The following is an 18,613-nucleotide window of genomic DNA, read 5'->3' as shown; positions in this document are numbered from 1 at the left end:
TAATAGCCGTATGCGGCACCTGGACTGAAGCAAAGGTTACGTCACAGCGACTCTTCATCTTGAATGTTGAATGTTTGTCTTAAATGTTTCCTATGCAACTAACCATATGTTGCGTGCAAAAAAGGGCAACATGACTCATTCCTCGCTTTTATATTTAGCGCAACACTTAATCCCATTGCACAAAGCGAATAGCAAGATACAAAGATCACAAAAAATACGAAAACTGGCAAAGACATTAGCAGCACGATGCGCCATAGTGTTCGGGGCTGCCATTTGGCGGCTCAGGGCTGAAATTTAGCAGGACTTGACCCAGGAGAGCGGGAATTCTCCAGCCATATTACACTGAGCTCGTATGTCACGGAGCACTGCACCAGCACCGTAACCGACATCGAGGCTGCGAGGAGTGTGTGCTATGATGAGCAACCATTATCCGTCCCGGCAGCCCAATGCCGACAGGGCAGCAAACACGGAGCAGATAAACGCTGGCCGAAGTCAAACAACGAAGAAAAATCAGCTCAAACGCGTCAGCACATGTTCTGGTCTTTGCCGTCGCCCAGGCGCAGGGAAGCAATCAAAATAAAAACAATAACCCTCCCAGGACTGGGCATCACTGCTGCCACCTATACCCTGCCCGTTACGGTCAGTCCTGCCACCTACAGGATACCCTGATCAGCGTCTGTGCTGCCACCTGACGGCGACGGCAGCCGACCACCGTCTCCGTCTCGGACGTCCACTTTCAGTCTTCGACCGGATCGCTCCTCTTCCGCATCACACTACACTTGACGCGGACAGAGACGACCGTCGTCTGCGCGGCCAGCGACACCGACAAGCCACGACCACACGGGCCTCGCGCGCAGCCGGCACACCGAATGACTAGCCCGGGGAGCGCGGCGACCGGCGGTCCAGGCCGCGCGGGCAGCCGCCACTCCGCGTTCAGCGCGTATCACACCGAGAGGAAGAGCAGCGTATGGAGACGGTAGGAAGTCAAGCGACGGTCTTCCGCGCGCAGAACAGCTGCACCTGGGGGGGGGGGGGGCTACCATTAGTGACGTGCAGTAAAACTGGCCTGCCTAAGTCTGTTAATAATCGGCCTCCAGTATGCCAAGAGGCGATGGCTGAACGCCGGAATCGCGATAGCATTAGCCACATTGGCAATTTAGCACGGCTACACCAGAGGTAATGCAGTCTAGTAGTCCATTTCCAGGAGTTTAATGTTTTGTTGGTAAGGACGTATAGCTCGTTACTCCTGACATATTGAAGGTCATTTACAGTCAGGATAAGCCTTCCCAATCCACCAAGCCGAAAAGCCAGGAGATCATGACCTTTGTTGTTTGCATGAAATATTTCAACATTGTATAACATTGTACGAAAGCGGAAGAAGCGGTCAAAAGACGAGTTTGCTAGGTTAAAACCAGCATTCTCAAGCGAGTGAATACCACGTTAGATTATTTTCCTCACGGACGCTGCCACATCAACACGGCCAATCTGTGACATGGTCCAACATCATTCGCGAAAAAGCAGCCAACATGCTGCAAATTTCGTAACGTTTAGAACAGGAACAAGCGTAGCATAGACGAACATACAACAAAACGAAGAAAAACAAAGGAGCACTTGCCTTTGGTTTCCATACGCCGACTAAACAGTAGTAACTGACAGAAGAGCATCGGCAGTTTTAGGGGGCTTCGCATGCTTCAGAAACTCTTCCTGGCCATGGCTTTTGTTTCGCATGGAAGAAGAAGTGGATCTTCTTTGTAAGCTGGTCTCCACAAACGGATGCATGTTGGCCTTAAATGCAGCATGTTTCTTCATTAGTCATTTGCCGGCCGCCAGCTGTCAGCGCCAGCCTACTTCCGCAGCATGTGAACAGCAACCATGCGAGGCCTATACAACCAAGCATAGTGTTTCGAGTGACTACTGAACACCATCTATCAAGAAGCTTTCCACAATAGTTGATGAAATACCTATGGAATGAATTATGACAAAACCATGAAATTCATACTTATGTAGTGTATATTTAGCATACATGCAATTTTGCTCACTTACCTGTCAAGTAAAATACATATATGACATACAAAAGAAAGACCTTCAGCTTGACTGTTCTCCTCTTCTCGGTATTACGCGGTCAGAGTCTTTATGCTGAGTTATCGGCCTTCAATATACCACCAGGTACTGGTTAAACGACGTTGCAGAATGGCTGTATGAAAGCCTTCGACGCCTTAAGTTGGGCGTCTAATTGGGCGTGTGACTTAAGTGAGATCATCGAGCGAAAGGGGTTGAGCAAAGCTAAGTAAAGAATAGTTTGAAAGCCAAGACACGTGAATCCAGAAAATGTTTCTTTGCAAACACAGCTTTTTAAAGGCGTCGAATCTAATAAGTCATCCAAACTCCTGATCTTCACGCCCTATCTACGGTTCTGCGCTAAGGGCTGCACGAAACACAGGGTGGCTACTCCGAAAGGTTACCATGTCCCCTACCGGGCATTCGACTTGATATAGATTTTTTGTCGCTATTTTGCGTCTATATTCGTATATTTTATTGTGTTCATATGTATTTTATTTGTTTTGGTATTGAGCATATGGTCTGAAATTTTCTAATATAATACTTGGGATGGACCATCGCGACCTTCAGGCTTACCAGCATGAGTTTCGTGGAGCAATGAGTGCACATCCCGGTGTCGGGTGGTAAGGCAGCACAGATCCCAGCCTTTCATGGATTCACGAATCTCAGTTTTCAAGCGTACTTTATGCTTAACCTTGCACAGCCCTTCTTAATCGTGGCCATAACCTGCCTTGAAGCGTCAAATGCGTCGTCAACATAACCAATGTTTGCACTATAACATCGTTTAATCCGTACCTCCTAGAATATCGACGGTCGACAGCTCAGCATAATAACACTAAACCTAAAATAAACTGCCCATGTCCCTGAACTACACGGGGAGTCGACGCACAACCAGTCAAGGAAATGTTACCTTCGGCCAACAACAGCCAATAGCGGCCACCTCCGAACACACGCTACATAAGCGTGTAGTGTGTGCTCGGAGCTACTTCTACCTACTTCTACTGCCTATCTTCGCGTTGCGGCGCCGGGTTCTCACGTCTCACCTGCCGCTTAACGACGCTGGGCTCCTCCGTAGCACCTTCCTCCGGCACGGCGGCCATCTTGGTGCGCTGCTGCTGCTTCTGCTTGCGCTCTCGCGCCCTCTCCAGCTGGCGTTTCTTCTCGTCCCGCGGCCAGTAGCGCCCCAGCTACAGACGGCATTGTTAGCACCAGCGCTATACACTACAGATGCTAGAGACACTAAAGATACTACCGGCAGTAGACACAGCAGACGTCGCCGGTTAGCAGAACAGGCCTCCGGAGGCCAGACGTGACAAAACTGTTGCACATATATATATTGACGTTCTCAGTTTAACACGCCGAGTGGCATAATGTACCATAATGAAGTAGTCTCCAACTTTTCCTGGCCTCAGCTGCAAAACGTTTGCGCAGTGAAGTGAGGACTTGGCATCAAATACACCACATAAGATAGCTACCACAACAATCGTACAGTCAGCAAACAGCAGAAGTCTCGCGATGATGCCGCGTAGAGGACAAAGACGGCAAGCGGCAGCCAGCGTCACGACGGCCGGGAGGTACGGGGGGGGGGGGGGGGCTCCGGATGGCCGCCCGTCTTACCTTGAGTTCAGAGACGGCGTCATCGTCGGTAGTGATGCCGGTCCTCTCCTCAGCGATGCGCGCCGCCCGCTCGCGCAGCTGCTGCTTCCTGACCGGGCGGCGCGCGATGTAGCGCGAGCCGTCCGAGCGCACCTTCACCTTGTACTGGAACTGCGGCTCGTCCGGGCCCCTGTCGGCCGGCAGCGTGAGACTGTGGTTGCGCGGCGCGCCGCCAGGTGAGCTGACGTAGCGGTAGTGGCCGAGCGTGGCGCCGAAGGCCGGCGCAGCTCGGGCGTTCGGATGGCCAGGACTGCCCGGCAGCGCGCGTGGCTGGGAGCGACGCATGATCTGCTGGTACAGCTGCCGCTGCTGCTGCTGCATCGTCTCCTCCAGATTCGCCGCGTTCGTGTAGTGCGTCTGATAGGGCATGAACGTGACATAGTTGCGGTTCTTCTCCACGGCGTTGAAGCTGTTGACGACGTTCTTGTTCTTGGTCGGCGTCTGCTGCAGCGGCGGCAGGCGCATGCACTTGCGACAGTTCTTGCAGGAGACCTCGCTGTACGTGTCGGAGTCGAGGCTGACCTGAAGCGAGAGGTCGCGCGTAGGTGCCGCCAGCATCAGCGTCGACTGGCGAGCCTCTCGACCCGCCTCGTCCGCCACTAAGCCCAGCTCCAGAGTCAGCGGCGTGCTGCGACTCGAGTCGCCCTGTGTTGTACGCGCTCGAGCTATCCTTCTCCTCGGCGTCCTTGGCGGCGCGCTCGCGGCGCGCCGGCCTTGACTCGGCGCTGCTCTGGCTGTCATTGGTCGAGCTGGTGCGGTGCCAGCCCTCCTCAGGCTCTGCCGCCGGCTCGGCCGCCGTCGCGCGCACCCATCGCTCGACGTCCCGCCGCGAGCGAGCGGCACCGCCCGGCGGCGGTGGCGGCGGCGGCGCGTCGGCCGGCGCGTAGGGCTGGCAGTACACCGGCTCGTCGGGCTCGGTGCCCTCGGCGATCGTCTCGTAGATGTGGTCCTCAACGCCGCGACGCCGCTCGCCCTGTCGGCGCGCCAGTGACTCGCACTCCTGTTGGATGCACGTCATTTGCTTGTTGACCAGGTAGAGCTCGCGGTCGATGGTGAGCTCGCCGGCGGCGCGGCCGGGCGCGGCGGCGGGCGCCGGCCGGACGCCGCTGTCGCCGCTGCTGCCGCCGCTGCTGCTGCCGCTCTTCATGGTGTCGCGCTTCTCCAGCGAGTCACGCTGCCGACGGGCGCCGCCGGCCGGCGAGAGTCTGTCCGCCACCCTGCGGTCCGAGTGGCACACGTTACAGGCACGTACGTCCTCGGCCGGTCCGAGCGGCACACGTCACAGGCACGCACGTCCTCGGCCGGTCCGAGCGGCACACGTCACATGCACGCACGTACCCCAGCCGGTCCGAGCGGCACACGTCACATGCACGCACGTCCCCAAGCCGGTCCGAGCAGCACACGTCACAGGCACGCACGTCCTCGGCCGGTCCGAGCGGCACACGTCACATGCACGCACGTCCCCCAGCCGGTCCGAACGGCACACGTCAGAGGCACGCACGTCCCCGGCCGGTCCGAGCGGTACACGTCACATGCACGCACGTCCCCCGGCCGGTCTGAGCGGCACACGTCACAGGCATGCACGTCCCCCGGGCGGTCCGAGCGGCACACGTCACAGGCACGCACGTCCCCTGTCGGCAGACAGGCCAGCACACAGACTGATGTCGGCACACCATTGACATGCTCCATCGACTTCACATGGTGTGACATGGGTACAACGCTATAGTACGCCGGTCAGTAGATGTCCGTTACATGAGAGTAGCATGTCTGAAGGCGCAAGGTCACAAAGGCAGAAAGCTGATTATGGGAACCATGGATGCTGCTCGCTGCATGGTGACCATACTCGCCTGTTGTCCAAGTCCTGCCGAAAGTTGACCTGAGGCGACCCGAGGTCAGCGTGTGCTTCGCTCTGCTCCAGTGGCGTGACTTCCTCGTTTGTCTGAGCAGAAGCAGAGAAAGGGGGAACGATCACGACTCAACGCACAAACAGCTGAGCCAAATCAAACCGCGCAGTTGAGCGACATGGGGTAAAACCAAAGCCACGAGAGCTTAGGTAAACAGGGAAATACCCGTGTAAAAACGCGCCTGTTTTTACCCGCCAAACTCCGCTGACAACTATTGACTAGAGCCAGCCATTGCGTGAAAAACACGAACCAATATCGCCGAGGCCTGTCCGTCAGCGGTAAGCTGAAGACAGGTCGAGGGGAGGGCGGGTCGCCTGGGTTCACAAAAACCCAGTCATATCAACAGCATGATCGGGGCAGGTCACCACGATGACAGGCACGTTGCCATCACATCAGCTCCGTGTCCCAGGTGGGTGCTAGAAGGCGCATGGAATGGGCAACAGTCTCGCCGTTTTGGTCGCATTCCTCGCGAGAGATTGAATCGCGACCCACGACGGGCACAGCGGTCTCACAACAGCGCAGCCAATTCTGATTGCGCAACCGACTGGGGCTTCATTTCCCCCCGTTTCAGAGAGCAGCATGTTTACGAACAACTGTACACTACCAGATCAATACCATTCGCCAAATATCGTCAATAAGCTTGACGGCACCATGCGAAAGCGCGGCGCAGGGAATCAATCGTCGCCCATCAGCAGCCGGGAAATGCTATCCCGACAGGAGGATCCCGTGGCGCTCACGGCCGTCGCGGCCGGCGGGGCAGAGTTCCCTCACCTGCTGCGCCGGCCGACAGAGTAGCAGCAGAACATCTGGCCGCGCCGCCAGCAGCCGCTCCGCCTGTTCCTTGCCGGTGACCTCCTCGCCGTTGATCTGCGGAGGACACGATAGGAGCTCAGTGGGGGTTCGGTGCTCTTCAGATTGCGCCCGCGGCTCTGGCCTCTGACCTTGCCTGACCCGGCCCTGGGCCGTTCTGGTGGGATACGGGGGATGCCGCCGATACTGTTGGCTCTGCCGCCATTGTGCCCGGCAAGCACAGCCGACAGACGTGCGGACGTGCGATGGCCGAGTGAGTGCCAGACCGCGGAGGGTCAGAAAGCTCGGAGTGGTCGGAGTAGTCTGACTAGTCGGAGTGGTCAGAGTGGCTTGATCAGTCAGGGTGGTCGGATTGGCTGGTGTGGTCGGAGTAGCCAAAGTAACCCGAGTGATCAAAGTGGTAGTGGGCAGTAGCTGCTGGTCGCAGCTGGTGGTGGCGTCTGCCCTGGCCACTGACCGGTCGGGCGGGGGTGGCCAGGCTGCGGCCGCCGCGGTCTGCCGACCGGCGCGTTCCTCTTCCCGTCAGTGGCCTTCTCCCACGGGCGACCCCTCTCAGCGCGACATCCACACAGCGCGGAGGGGTGGCCGAGTGAGAGCGCGGTGCTCTACACCGCCGCCCGCGACCCCACTCCACACCGCGGGAGCACCACTCGTCCTCCGACGGACGCCACTCGGCGCCCCAGCGGCCGGGGCGGCCGGCCTCCTTGAACGCCTCACATTCCGACCAGCACTTCAGACGCCCGGCCGACAGATGGCATCAACAGCGCGCCTTCCGCCGCGCCGACGGCCTCGTGCACCGGCGGCGGCTGCAGCGGCGCCGTGCCTGCACGGGTCTGTCCGCCGTCAGAGGGCGCTGACGGTGACGCGCCGATCCTTCAGCGCTCGCGCGCTGTCGTCGGCGATGACAGCTCAGATGCAACGCGACGCGACCCACGTGCTCACGAGTATCGCTGTGCGGACGCCGCCGCCCGGCTCTTTTGGCGTCGCCTTGGACCCGTCTGATGTCTGGACCAAGGGTGACAGGGTCTGACCTGACGTGACCTTGCACACGCTGGGTACTTCCGGGGTCAGATGTGGGCACTGCCTGTCGTAACCAACACTGAACTGGGAGTTCATTGAATGTTGAATGGGAGATTACAGACATTACACCTGCCAGTGTCGACCTGAAAAAAATGATTTGACCTACACTGATATGGAAAAATTCATCTCAAATTTGGACGTTACCTGACATGACCTGGACTGACCCGAATGCACCACATTCTGACCGGGACCTGACCCGATGACCTCCAGTGATCTGGATGACCCCACCTCTGCTCTGAACATCACTCGATGTCCTGGTGACCTCACCCTCATGTTCCATACCGCCCTGAGCGGGCTCAGTTTTGACCCCACACGATATGACGTGACCCGACTGACCTGGATGATCTGGTCTCCCGGCTGGATGCGGCCGTCGCTGGCGGCGATGCCGCCGGCCTCAACACTGCGCACCAGTACGTCCGTCTCGTTGGGCGTCTCCTCGCCGTCCGGGTAGTACAGGGTCAGGCCGAGCCGCTCCGAGGTCGATGACCTCTGCAAGGTCACCTCCTGTCGACGTGGTCAGTGTCAGCAAAGGTCATATTATTGGGCAAGAATCAGGGTAATCCCGGAAGGACAGAGCAACCTTCGAATGATCATGCCAGTCTACAAAGGATCTTGGTCAGGAGGGGACAGTCCTGCAAGGTTGGGGTAGCCTCAAATGGTCAGGACCCGCTGTCAACGGTGAGGACCAGTGTCCAGCGATCAGAGGTGGTCTAAAAAAAACCAGGACCTGCCTCGAGCGGCCCGGAGCAGTCTGGACAAGGTTAGCCTCATGTAGTCAAAAGCAGTCTCAAACGATCGCCATGGCCAGCTACGAATGTCATGGAGGACTCAGAGTAGTCAAGGGCCAACTTAATAGCCACGACAGCTCCTTATAGTCACGGCCAGCCTCACAGAGTGGTACCAGCTCGAAGAACAGAGGTTGATCTGGTAAGGACAAAAAGGCGCCTTTTTAACCGAAGCTTTCAGAGGAATTGGGCGCAATCCTGGACGAAACAGGAGGTGAAGCAGCAATAAACATATTTCAGTTCGAGACTGCCGTCTATATCTGGGGGAGTTTAGCTATGATATTTGTGTGGCTCAAGACTTTAACCAAGTCTGTGCCCAATAAGCCTTCGTTCGCTGGAGGGTTGGCTTATCTAATTACCTCTTTATGTAGGGTGCCATGTAATTAACGTTCCCCTAGCTTTGCTCCTAGATTTGTGTGTTCGTTAGTGCCTGTTAGAGGCTTCAAAGTTTGCTTATGCGACCCACCCTCATCTGGTACGGTGATAGGACTCAGGCTGACATGGCACTATGACTTCAACGAAGATGGTAATCAAATCGAGGGCCGCGTTGTTTTGATCTCCCAACCGAACGGATTGGGTTATCTCGTAGCACACAAGGGTTGATCACACAGGGGCGGACGGTCCGACGGCCGATGGGTCCAAAATTCCAACAGCTTGAGTATAACGGGGCGCGGAGACCGTCAGTTAATTGCCTTTTTTTAAACTGCGCCCCCAGTGCTCGCAGAACAATGAAATTTATTTATAGCATTAAATCCTACTTCAAGTATTTTGCTTGCTTCCATGATGCTTATATAATCCGTGCTCGGGTGGGGGGTCAAATTGACCCCCACCCGGAACGTCTTTCTGGAATGGTTTTCGAACGGCGCGGTGAAGTCACGTAAAATGTTGCATAGCTGTAGACAATGCAATAGCGGATCGTCTGGTATGAAAGGATTTGGGTGTACCTTGTAAGGTCCCTGACATAGGACAAATCAAAGTCAGGCCATGGTTTCAGCGAAGGCAATTTCTAGGGAATTGTTCGACCTGATTCAACAACGGAGTGTTAGACGCAGCCATACATCTCTGAGGTACTTTCTTAGCCAACACAGCAATTGAATAAACAAATCACATTGACCTATGGTCGGGTATAAAGGTTAGATCAAGGTCAAAATCAACCTGTTTCATTACTCTAGCGCTTGCTGTATGGTGTGGTTCCTAGTGATCATTTCGAATTCAGTGATTACACTGCCTGGTGTAATCTTTGCCGCTTATCCAAATGTAAAACTCAACATGGTCTGGTATGATTTTGGTCATTATTACCTTCAAAAGGTCAAAAAAGGTCACTGACCTTCGATGAGAGAGTGACCTTTTGCTTAGAACAGTTATCTAGGTTCTAGGGGCCCTTTGAAGACTAGCCTGGAATTTGACCCTGTTTGATCCTATTTGACGCGACAGTCATGACCTACGGAAGCTCAAACTTTGACATAAGTGAGTTCACGTACAGATCAATACACCCCGTAAATTTAGTGTTTCTAGCTCTCTTAGTTCCTGGAATCTCAGGGGGGTCAACTTGACCCCCCACCCGAGCGAACGGTATCCAACTGACCACCTGGGCGCGTGTTAAGTTTTAAAATGGGAGAGCTCGCGCCCGTTGCCCCGTTGCCAACCAATTAGATATTCACACAGTGCGTTGGAGATAGTAATATTTTAACTCGTAGACATTCCTTGAACCAAGACGGCACAAGCGGACAAATGAAGACGCTCGACCTGCAGTTGACTTGGAGCGGACTTTCCGTCGGTACATTCCCAGAAAATTCCCCTGGGGTCTGTATGCCGACGCAGATGTCCTCAATAAAGCGCACCAGACCAGTCTGAGGTCGTTAGTTGGACAGTGGGATGGGTCTGGCCACGGACATAATTGTGATTGAGGGCTTCGCTCCGGTCGTTACGGAAAGAAGTTTCTGCGTTTCCACGGAGAGGATATGCGAGTAGCTCGCGGCAAATGCCACCAAATGGCAGCCCTCCGGTCTCTGGGGCCTCTTGCATTTAATGTTGTAGGGTGCCGTCACTACGTCCTCATATCTCCCTACCATGTTTCCAGGCACAGAGCACTGAGCGTGCCGTAGCCACGAACGTGGCCGCCAGAATGGAGCCCACCTCCAGAGCCAAACTCCAGATCCTTTCCAGCGCCAGCTCCTGAATCCTCCCGGTGAATGCTGAAAGCTTCCGGACCTTTCCAGCGGGCTGTTGTATCCAGCACCACCCTGCAGATCGATCCCAGTGCCAAACTCCGGGTCCTCTCCACCGCCAGTCCCTCAGATATTTCCAGCGCCAGCCCCCGGAACTCTCCGTGCCGGCCTAGGGGAGATCCCCAGCGTCGACCCGTCCGCCTTCGGGCCGGCTCGATCGCCGGACCCTCCACGGACGTCGCTGCTGATTTTGTCGGGGCCGTCCGCCGACGCCAATCAAGCGGACGTAACTCGATCTCGCGCCCGGCACGTGAGGTCGGACTCAATGCATCGGCCGCGGACGGGACGGCTTCAATTTGGAGACGGCCGGGGGGCCCCAGGGACGCGCCGGGGAGACGGTCCCCGCCCCTCACCCCGCCGCTCGGGGTGCCCCAGACTGACAAGGCGGCGATCGCGGTCGGGTCGAGCATATGGCCGTTGCTGATGCGTCAGTTTGCAGCGGAGAGCCCGAACAAGTTGCACGGCTATGCGTGCGGGCGCCGGGCATTGTTCATCTGTGCACAGATCACGTATGGTCCTGCCCGTGTTACGAGCAGATAAAAATAAACTGCGAGCGAAGACTTAGGCCGTGGAGCTTGGGATTTCCTGCAACTTCGCTGCCTTTGTTTTCCTTAAGTTTGAGTGAAACTGGAGCTGGGAAAATTAAGGAAAAAAGAGATAACACTACAGCAGGTTTGAACCAGTTCGTTGTCTTCCGACTGCACAACCCAAAACACACACCATGACAGACCTGATTTGATAAATTGGACGTGATCCGATGTAACATTGTACACCGGACTCCAGAGCTCGCATGAGACCAATGGCGCGCCAGGTAACGGTTAGCGGCCCCTATCCGAACACTGCCTGAAGACACACCGCACGCCGAGCTCGCCGCCGCCGCGGCCGACCCACGCGCCGATCATTACGATAGCGCGGGCCCGCGTAACGCCGACTTTCGCCGCCATTCGGCAGCGCGCCACTATCGGCGTCGCGATCTGGCAACTCAATCCCATCTGGCAGCCGTGCGCGCCGAGATAACCAGCGGACGCGGCCGTATCAACAGCAGCATCTTCCCAAAACACGGACATGCCTGGCGCCGGTCCAGTGCCCTGACTGCACCGCAGGCCGGGCGTGAACAAGACCATTACAGTGCGGAAGGCTTATGCAGGAGTAAGCTCCCTTCGGAGGGGGAGGGGGCAAGCTGCTTTACTTGGCTCTGGTGCTCTGTTGGTAAGTAAGAGTGAGTGGTCCAATCTCAACCCGTTTCCAGCCATGGGCCGTCAACTTGAACAAAAGCTGGGGCCACTACTCAGTAGGCGGCCTCAGTGTCCGTTTCCCATTAACTAAATCCCCCTGATCCGCTGCTCCTGAGAAGGCTGCAGATGGGAGTTAAAATCACAGTCCAGAGACGTCTACGCAATGGCAAATGACTGCTAAGGCTTGAGAAGCATTACCGCAATCTGTCATTTGCCAATCTCAGAATACCGAGAAAAAAAACCAAGGCCACAAAGGGAGAACAGTACAGGATGCAAAGCCAGCATGGACGTCCGAGTTCCATGGCAACACGTAGGTCACAACTCACGACAGATCACCGTGACCCGATGACCGGCTGACCCGGAGACTGACCTCGAAGTCGACATCGGGCTCGGCGGCGTCCTCGAAGCTCTCGTCGATGTGGTCGAGCTCGTCGAACGGCGGCGCCGGCGGAAACTCGGGACAGCACGGCCAGGATTCCGTCTGCGTCGACACCGTCACCGACTGCGGCAGACGCACGCTCAGGAGGCGGTCGGCGCCACTGACGAACACCAACCGGACCGGGTGGTGCCCGGAGGAGGCTGGCAGTTCCCATAAACAAACACGAACCGCTGAACATTGAAACAATACAATCCAATGTGTACGAAGTTCACGACAACGTACACTCAAATCATTTGAGAACCCTCTTGCACTTCCCAGCACCTATCCGTGCACGTCACGCAACGGACTCCGCACAAGCACTGCGCACGAGCTAGCACAAGCACAAGCACGAGCCAGCTCGGAGGAAGAACTTCCCCAGTCTTCCATCAGCTGTCGGTTACTAATTTACGCGCAATAAAACGGATGTCAGATTATCAAAGCGACAGAACCGGGACACCATCCATCAAAATCGGGCCAACACATTCCAACACAAAAACGGCCGATCCACCCAAGGTCAGGGGTGTCCCGCTCATGATGGGACGGCCGATTTACAAGTCACTGTCACTGATCCACGAGTTAGCAGCCTTCCGCTTGGGGCGCGGGGAGATGGCGGGACTCATGGCGAGAGAAACGTCTGTAGAATGAGGGTGGCGTAAAACCGGAGGAGGCGTGGATGGTGACAGTGGCATGAGGCCGGAAGGGACGTCGTTAGTCGGCCTGGAATGTGGTAAGCTGATGTTAGATACGTGTTTACCCATGAGATTAGAGATAAAAGCGTGCTGCCGAGCCCACACAGGGACGACAACAACGCGACGAAAGGAATGTCGCTGCCTCATCAGCGGGACACTGGGGGTCCGATCCTCCGACCGTCCCTGACACACCTGACACACCACCGTCCCTGACACACCAACCAGCCTGAGGCGGCGCGACGAGCGGCAGAAGCCGCGGCAGGCAGTCACAAGCGTCCCTGCACAACCCGCGCGCCGTCACCAGCAATAGAAGGCGTCAAAGCGGCCGGCCGTACCTGTTCGGCGGCGGTCGGCGCCGGCTTGGGGTTGCGGTTGGCGTCGCTCCGGAGGCCGCCGACGGCCGGACGCCGGCGCACCTCCACCACGATCGGCTCCTGCGCCGCCTGGAAGGCGCGCACCGCCTCCTCGTGGCTCGCCTTCGAGACGTCCTGGCCGTTCACCTGGCGACAGAGAGGCGCGAGGTCACGAGCTGCGCTGGCTAGAGCGGCGGTGTGGGCAGGCAGCGGAGGAGCTAGGTAGGGCAGAGGTGTGGGCAGGCAGCGGAGGAGCTGGGAAGAGCAGAGGTGTGGACAGGCAGCGGAGGAGCTGGGTGGAACAAAGGTGTGGGCGGGCAGCAGAAGAGCTGGGTAGAGTAGAGTTATGGACAGACAGCGGAGGAGCTGGGTGGAGGAAAGGTGTGGTCAGGCAGCGGAGGAGCTGGGTAGAGCAGAGGTGCTGGCAGGCAGCGGAGAAGCTGATTAGAGCAAAGGTGTGGGCAGGCAGCAGAAGCGCTGGGTAGAGTAGAGTTATGGACAGACAGCGGAGGAGTTGGGTGGAGCAAAGGTGTGGTCAGGCAGCGGGGAGCTGGGTAGAGCAGAGGTGTGGACAGACAGCAGAGGAGCTGGGTAGAGCAGAGGTGTGGGCAGACGGCAGAGGAGCTGGGTAGAGCAGGGTGTGGGCAGACAGCAGAGGAGCTGGGTAAGGACAGCGGAGGAGCTGGGTAGAGCAGAGTTATGGACAGACAGCGGAGGAGCTGGGTGGAGCAAAGGTGTGGTCAGGCAGCGGAGGAGCTGGGCAGAGCAGAGGTGTGGGCAGGCAGCAGAGGAGCTGGGTAGAGCTAGAGTTATGGACAGGCAGCGGAGGAGCTGGGTAAGAGCAGAGGTGTGGGCAGACAGCAGGAGGAGCTGGGTAAGGCAGCGGTGTGGGCAGGCAGCGGAGGAGCTGGGTAGAGCGGAGTTGTGGACAGGCAGCGGAGAATGCAGTCAGGCGAGGAGCAGGTCAGGGGCATCCGCAGTGTGGTAAGAGAGGACGCATATGTTTACATGACTATCACAAGTAGATCGCTACCGATAAGTTCCTTTTCACGAGAAATGCCGGGAGGAGGCTGTGATAAGCATCGGTAGATCAGTACCGACGAGGTCATTTCTACGAAAAGTGCCGTGATGAAGCTGTGAACTCTTCAATTAGTGTGGGATAATTCTAGCTTTGATCACAGGCTCACAAGCTCCTTAAGCTGATAACTTACTAATTCTGGGGAGATAGAAATCAAACACGAGTTGACCATAGACCTGCTAGAAGCGTAGCGTTTGACGCAGAAGTCGAGATCAAGTGTGAGTGACACTTTCCATGCCAGTTATTATTTTGAGCAGACCACGCTTGTAGCTTTACTGTGAGGCCTATTTTTACGAAAATAAGTTATCTTCCACCTGTATACATTTGCGACTAATGCGTCCCTCCTACGTGCCGTTCCGCCTTTCCTCTAAAAACCATGCAAATTGTCAACCCCCCCCCCCGTGCGGTTAACATTTGTGCGGACCAGCACCGCAGCCTTCTGTCGACCCGCCTGCGGGCCCGGGCCGGAGCGCTCTCCACTCCCTTCCCCCCCCCCCCCCACACGGCCTGCATCCCAGCCTCTGCTCGCCACGGTCCAACTCCCACACACCTCTCTGCAGCACGTAAACACAACAGCGACCAGCGGCAGAGTTTCGCCCGCGTCACGCCGCCGCCGCCGACATGCGACGACAGCGGGCCGCGGCGCCGCCGACCGCGTCCAGGTCACGTGCCTGGCAGCGCGCCGTGGCCGGCGGGCGCACGGGCGTCACCCCGCGCGATCACGTGACTCGGGGGACCGGCAGCCGGCAGCGACCGCGCGCAAAAACGGCGGCAAGAACGGCGGCGGCGCCGACCCCGCCTGAGGAGCTCCGCAGCCGACGCCTGACCGGCGCAGCTGGAGCAGGTGATGGGCTGCGCAGGCCCGTCTGCTCACCTCCCCGGTGACGGAGGACGCCTCCGCAAACATCGGAGCAGCACATGCGAGTAGTTAGCGAGAGGTGCCCAACCGCCGGCCGACGGGGAGCCTGGAGTCACGTCACCGCCGGCCGACGAGGAGCCTGGAGTCACGCCGGCCGACGAGGAGCCTGGAGTCACGTCACCGCCGGCCGACGGGGAGCCTGGAGTCACGTCACCGCCGGCCGACGAGGAGCCTGGAGTGACGTCACCGCCGGCCGACGGGGAGCCTGGAGTCACGTCACCGCTGGCCGACGAGGAGCCTGGAGTCACGCCACCGTCGGTCGACGAGGAGCCTGGAGTCACGTCGCCGCCGGCCGACGAGGAGCCTGGAGTGACGTCACCGCCAGCCGACGGGGAGCCTGGAGTCACGTCACCACCGGCCGACGAGGAGCCTGGAGTCACGCCACCGTCGGTCGACGAGGAGCCTGGAGTCACGTCACCGCCGGCCGACGAGGAGCCTGTAGTCACGTCAACGCCGGCCAACGCCTAAAAATCGCACCGGGATGGAGATCTATTTTACGCGGAACATTCGGCTACACCACGTGCCGTGCATGTAGTGCCGAGCGGCTGCTGAGCGGCGAGCGGCCCGGCGCCCTCCGCCGAGCCGTTTGAACAGCCGCTCTGTGTGCGCCCGCGACCGTTCGACTCGGTTCGGCGGTTTGTTTGTTCGCCGCGCCGCACTGTCGCCCGCCGGGACCGGCAAGCGGCGCCGCCCTGTTTTTCCCGCGGTCGGCGGCGCCTCTGATGTCGGCGCCCAAAACATGCCCGAGTCGATCGGCACGCCCGCATCGCCGTCGACGGCCGACGGGCGACGACGGCAGCCGCCGCTCGCCGGGCACCGCCTAGATGCGGACGGGGCCGCGGGAGGGGCGAGGCGGAGAATGGTGAGAAGACGGCGGTGAATGCGCAAACATATGAATTTAAAGCCGGTAAGCTGGGGCGTCGCAATGGAGGGAGGTCTGGCCGGCAATTTCACCTCTTCAGCAGGTTAGAGTAGGGTCAGAGTACATCCTCGGCATGGCAGAGGCAGGCAGACATGCAAAATGTCAGCAGTGTGACATACTGGGATTTAGATAACCCTTCAGTACGACAGACTATAGTCAGACGGCTCTCCAGCTCCATGCGACAGACGAACGGTCAGATGATCCCTCACGTCACAGAGCGGGGATCATATGACCCGCAGGGGGGCGGGGACAACTTCACCTGCGTGACGCGGCCGTCGGTCAGACGGTCGGCACTCTAATGAGGCCGTCACCTCCGTGGCGGATGACAGACGGTCGGTCTCACCGTCCCGCGGATGATCTGGGACCCTGCTGGACCGGCCGGACCGGCTCCGGCCGCGACACGGACCGACCGCCCGCCGGGTCAGGGCAGCGCCGACAGCGCCGGTCACGTCCGGCACTCCGACACCCGGGCTGAATCACGGACGGACCGCCCGCCGGGTCAGCGCGGAGCCGACAGCGCCGGTCACGTCCGGCGCTCCGACACCCGGGCTGAATCACGGACGGACCGCCCGCTGGGTCGGGGAAGAGCCGACAGCGCCGGTCACGTCCGGCGCTCCGACACCCGGGCTGAATTACGGACGGACCGACCGCCGGGTCAGGGCAGAGCCGACAGCGCCGGTCACGTCCGGCGCTCCGACACCCGGGCTGAATCAGAGACGGACCGACCGCCGGGTCAGGGCAGAGCCGACAGCGCCGGTCACGTCCGGCGCTCCGACACCCGGGCTGAATCAGGGACGGACCGCCCGCCGGGTCAGGGCAGAGCCGACAGCGCCGGTCACGTCCGGTGCTCCGACACCCGGGCTAAATCACGGACGGACCGCCCGCCGGGTCAGGGCAGAGCCGACAGCGCCGGTCACGTCCGGTGCTCCGACACCCGGGCTAAATCGCGTGGCCACGCCCACATGCACTTTGGACGTTCCGCTGCATTTTGGAGGCTCATGTAGCGTGGTCGCTGGTCCCCTGCAGGGATTGAACCGATCAAAAAACTTGCCCATCTTTGTTTTTGTCCGCGGCGTGGCGTGACTTCTGATAGCAAAAGCAGATTTTCACCTAGACAAGTAAGACGACGGAAATATTGTCACTTGTGATCTTTTTTCCGCTCAAAGTGCAGAGTTATCATGACATAAGGTACCATCGCGACGCGGGTAGCATTATGGTCAGTCACCATGCAGAGGGTACATGCTGCAGTTAATACCTCATGGGACAGTCGCAGCGCTAAGAGTCAACGTAGCAGAGGTCGGCGAACAGCTTCACCACGAATCAACGAAAACTTTCTTCACATTACAACTTGAAAATGCCGTGTCAGTCACTTTACAGTGGACTAAACCAACACACCGTAAAGACGTTTACTATCATTTTAATGCTACCACCTTTCCATACTGCTGTTATGCACCCCACACCCAAAATCTAGCGTACTGCCACTTCCTCGTAAGCACGCCGCAGCACAAAGCACAGCTGGTGGAAGGACATTGCCACGACGTGACCGACAGCTCAACATTTGTAACCGACAGCTGCCGCCGGCCGGCGCGAGCGGAGGGTGGATTCGCGTGACACTGACACGTGAAGGGGCCAAGCCCAACTCAGAGCGACAGCTCACCGGAGCAGCGCCCTGCTGCGAGACAGCCCACCGGAGTAGAGCCCTGCCGGAGGACAGCCCGCCAGAGCAACGCCCTGCCGGAAGACAGCCCGCCAGAGTAGCGCCTTGCTACGGGACAGCTCGCCAGAGTAGCGCCCTGCTACGGGACAGCCTACTGAAGCAGCGCCCTGCTGCGGTAAAGCCCACCGGAGCAGCGCCCTGCCGGAGGACAGCCCACCGGAGCAGCGCCCTGCCGGAGGACAGTCCGCCAGAGCAGCGCCCTGCTACAGGACAGCCCGCCGAAGCAGCGCCCTGCTACAGGACAGCCCACCTGAGCAGCGCTCTGCTATAGGACAGCCCACCGGAGCAGCGCCCTGCTACAGGACAGCCCACCGGAGCAGCGCCCTGCCGGAGGACAGCCCACCGGAGCAGCGCCCTGCCGGAGGACAGCCCACCTGAGCAGCGCCCTGCCGGAGGACAGCCCACCGGAGCAGCGCCCTGCCGGAGGACAGCCCACCGGAGCAGCGCCCTGCCGGAGGACAGCCCACCGGAGCAGCGCCCTGCCGGAGGACAGCCCACCGGAGCAGCGCCCTGCTACAGGACAGCCCACCTGAGCAGCGCCCTGCTACAGGACAGCCCGCCGAAGCAGCGCCCTGCTACAGGACAGCCCACCTGAGCAGCGCTCTGCTATAGGACAGCCCACCGGAGCAGCGCCCTGCTACAGGACAGCCCATCGGAGCAGCGCCCTGCCACAGGACGGCCCACCGAAGCAGCGCCCTGCCGCGAAACGCTGACACGACTCAGTCCTCGCCTCGCGTGCCGGCGGAGCCAGGCGCCAGCGC

At 58.7% G+C, this 18,613-nt stretch overlaps 1 protein-coding gene across 1 annotated transcript in view; it reads right to left on the bottom strand.

Annotated features, from left to right (window-relative positions):
• Nucleotides 1–134: 134 nt before the first annotated feature.
• The window catches only part of LOC119091337 (PDZ domain-containing RING finger protein 4-like), an 89,796-nt gene continuing 71,317 nt past the window's right edge, over nt 135–18,613 (bottom strand). Inside the window, 10 exon segments of the mRNA XM_037214065.1 lie at nt 135–1,020; nt 1,616–1,785; nt 3,102–3,245; nt 3,676–4,359; nt 4,361–4,931; nt 5,562–5,653; nt 6,390–6,485; nt 7,845–8,012; nt 12,127–12,258; nt 13,199–13,363. Of these exon segments, the coding sequence (XP_037069960.1) occupies nt 1,636–1,785; nt 3,102–3,245; nt 3,676–4,359; nt 4,361–4,931; nt 5,562–5,653; nt 6,390–6,485; nt 7,845–8,012; nt 12,127–12,258; nt 13,199–13,363 (2,202 nt within the window). The 3' untranslated portion in view covers nt 135–1,020; nt 1,616–1,635.

This window comes from Pollicipes pollicipes, unplaced genomic scaffold (assembly GCF_011947565.3).
Source record: "Pollicipes pollicipes isolate AB1234 unplaced genomic scaffold, Ppol_2.1 Scaffold_3447;HRSCAF=4054_pilon_pilon_pilon, whole genome shotgun sequence".
Lineage (NCBI taxonomy): Eukaryota > Metazoa > Arthropoda > Thecostraca > Pollicipedomorpha > Pollicipedidae > Pollicipes > Pollicipes pollicipes.
Note: the sequence above shows the minus strand (reverse complement) of the source record. Positions and strands in the feature narration are given on the sequence as shown.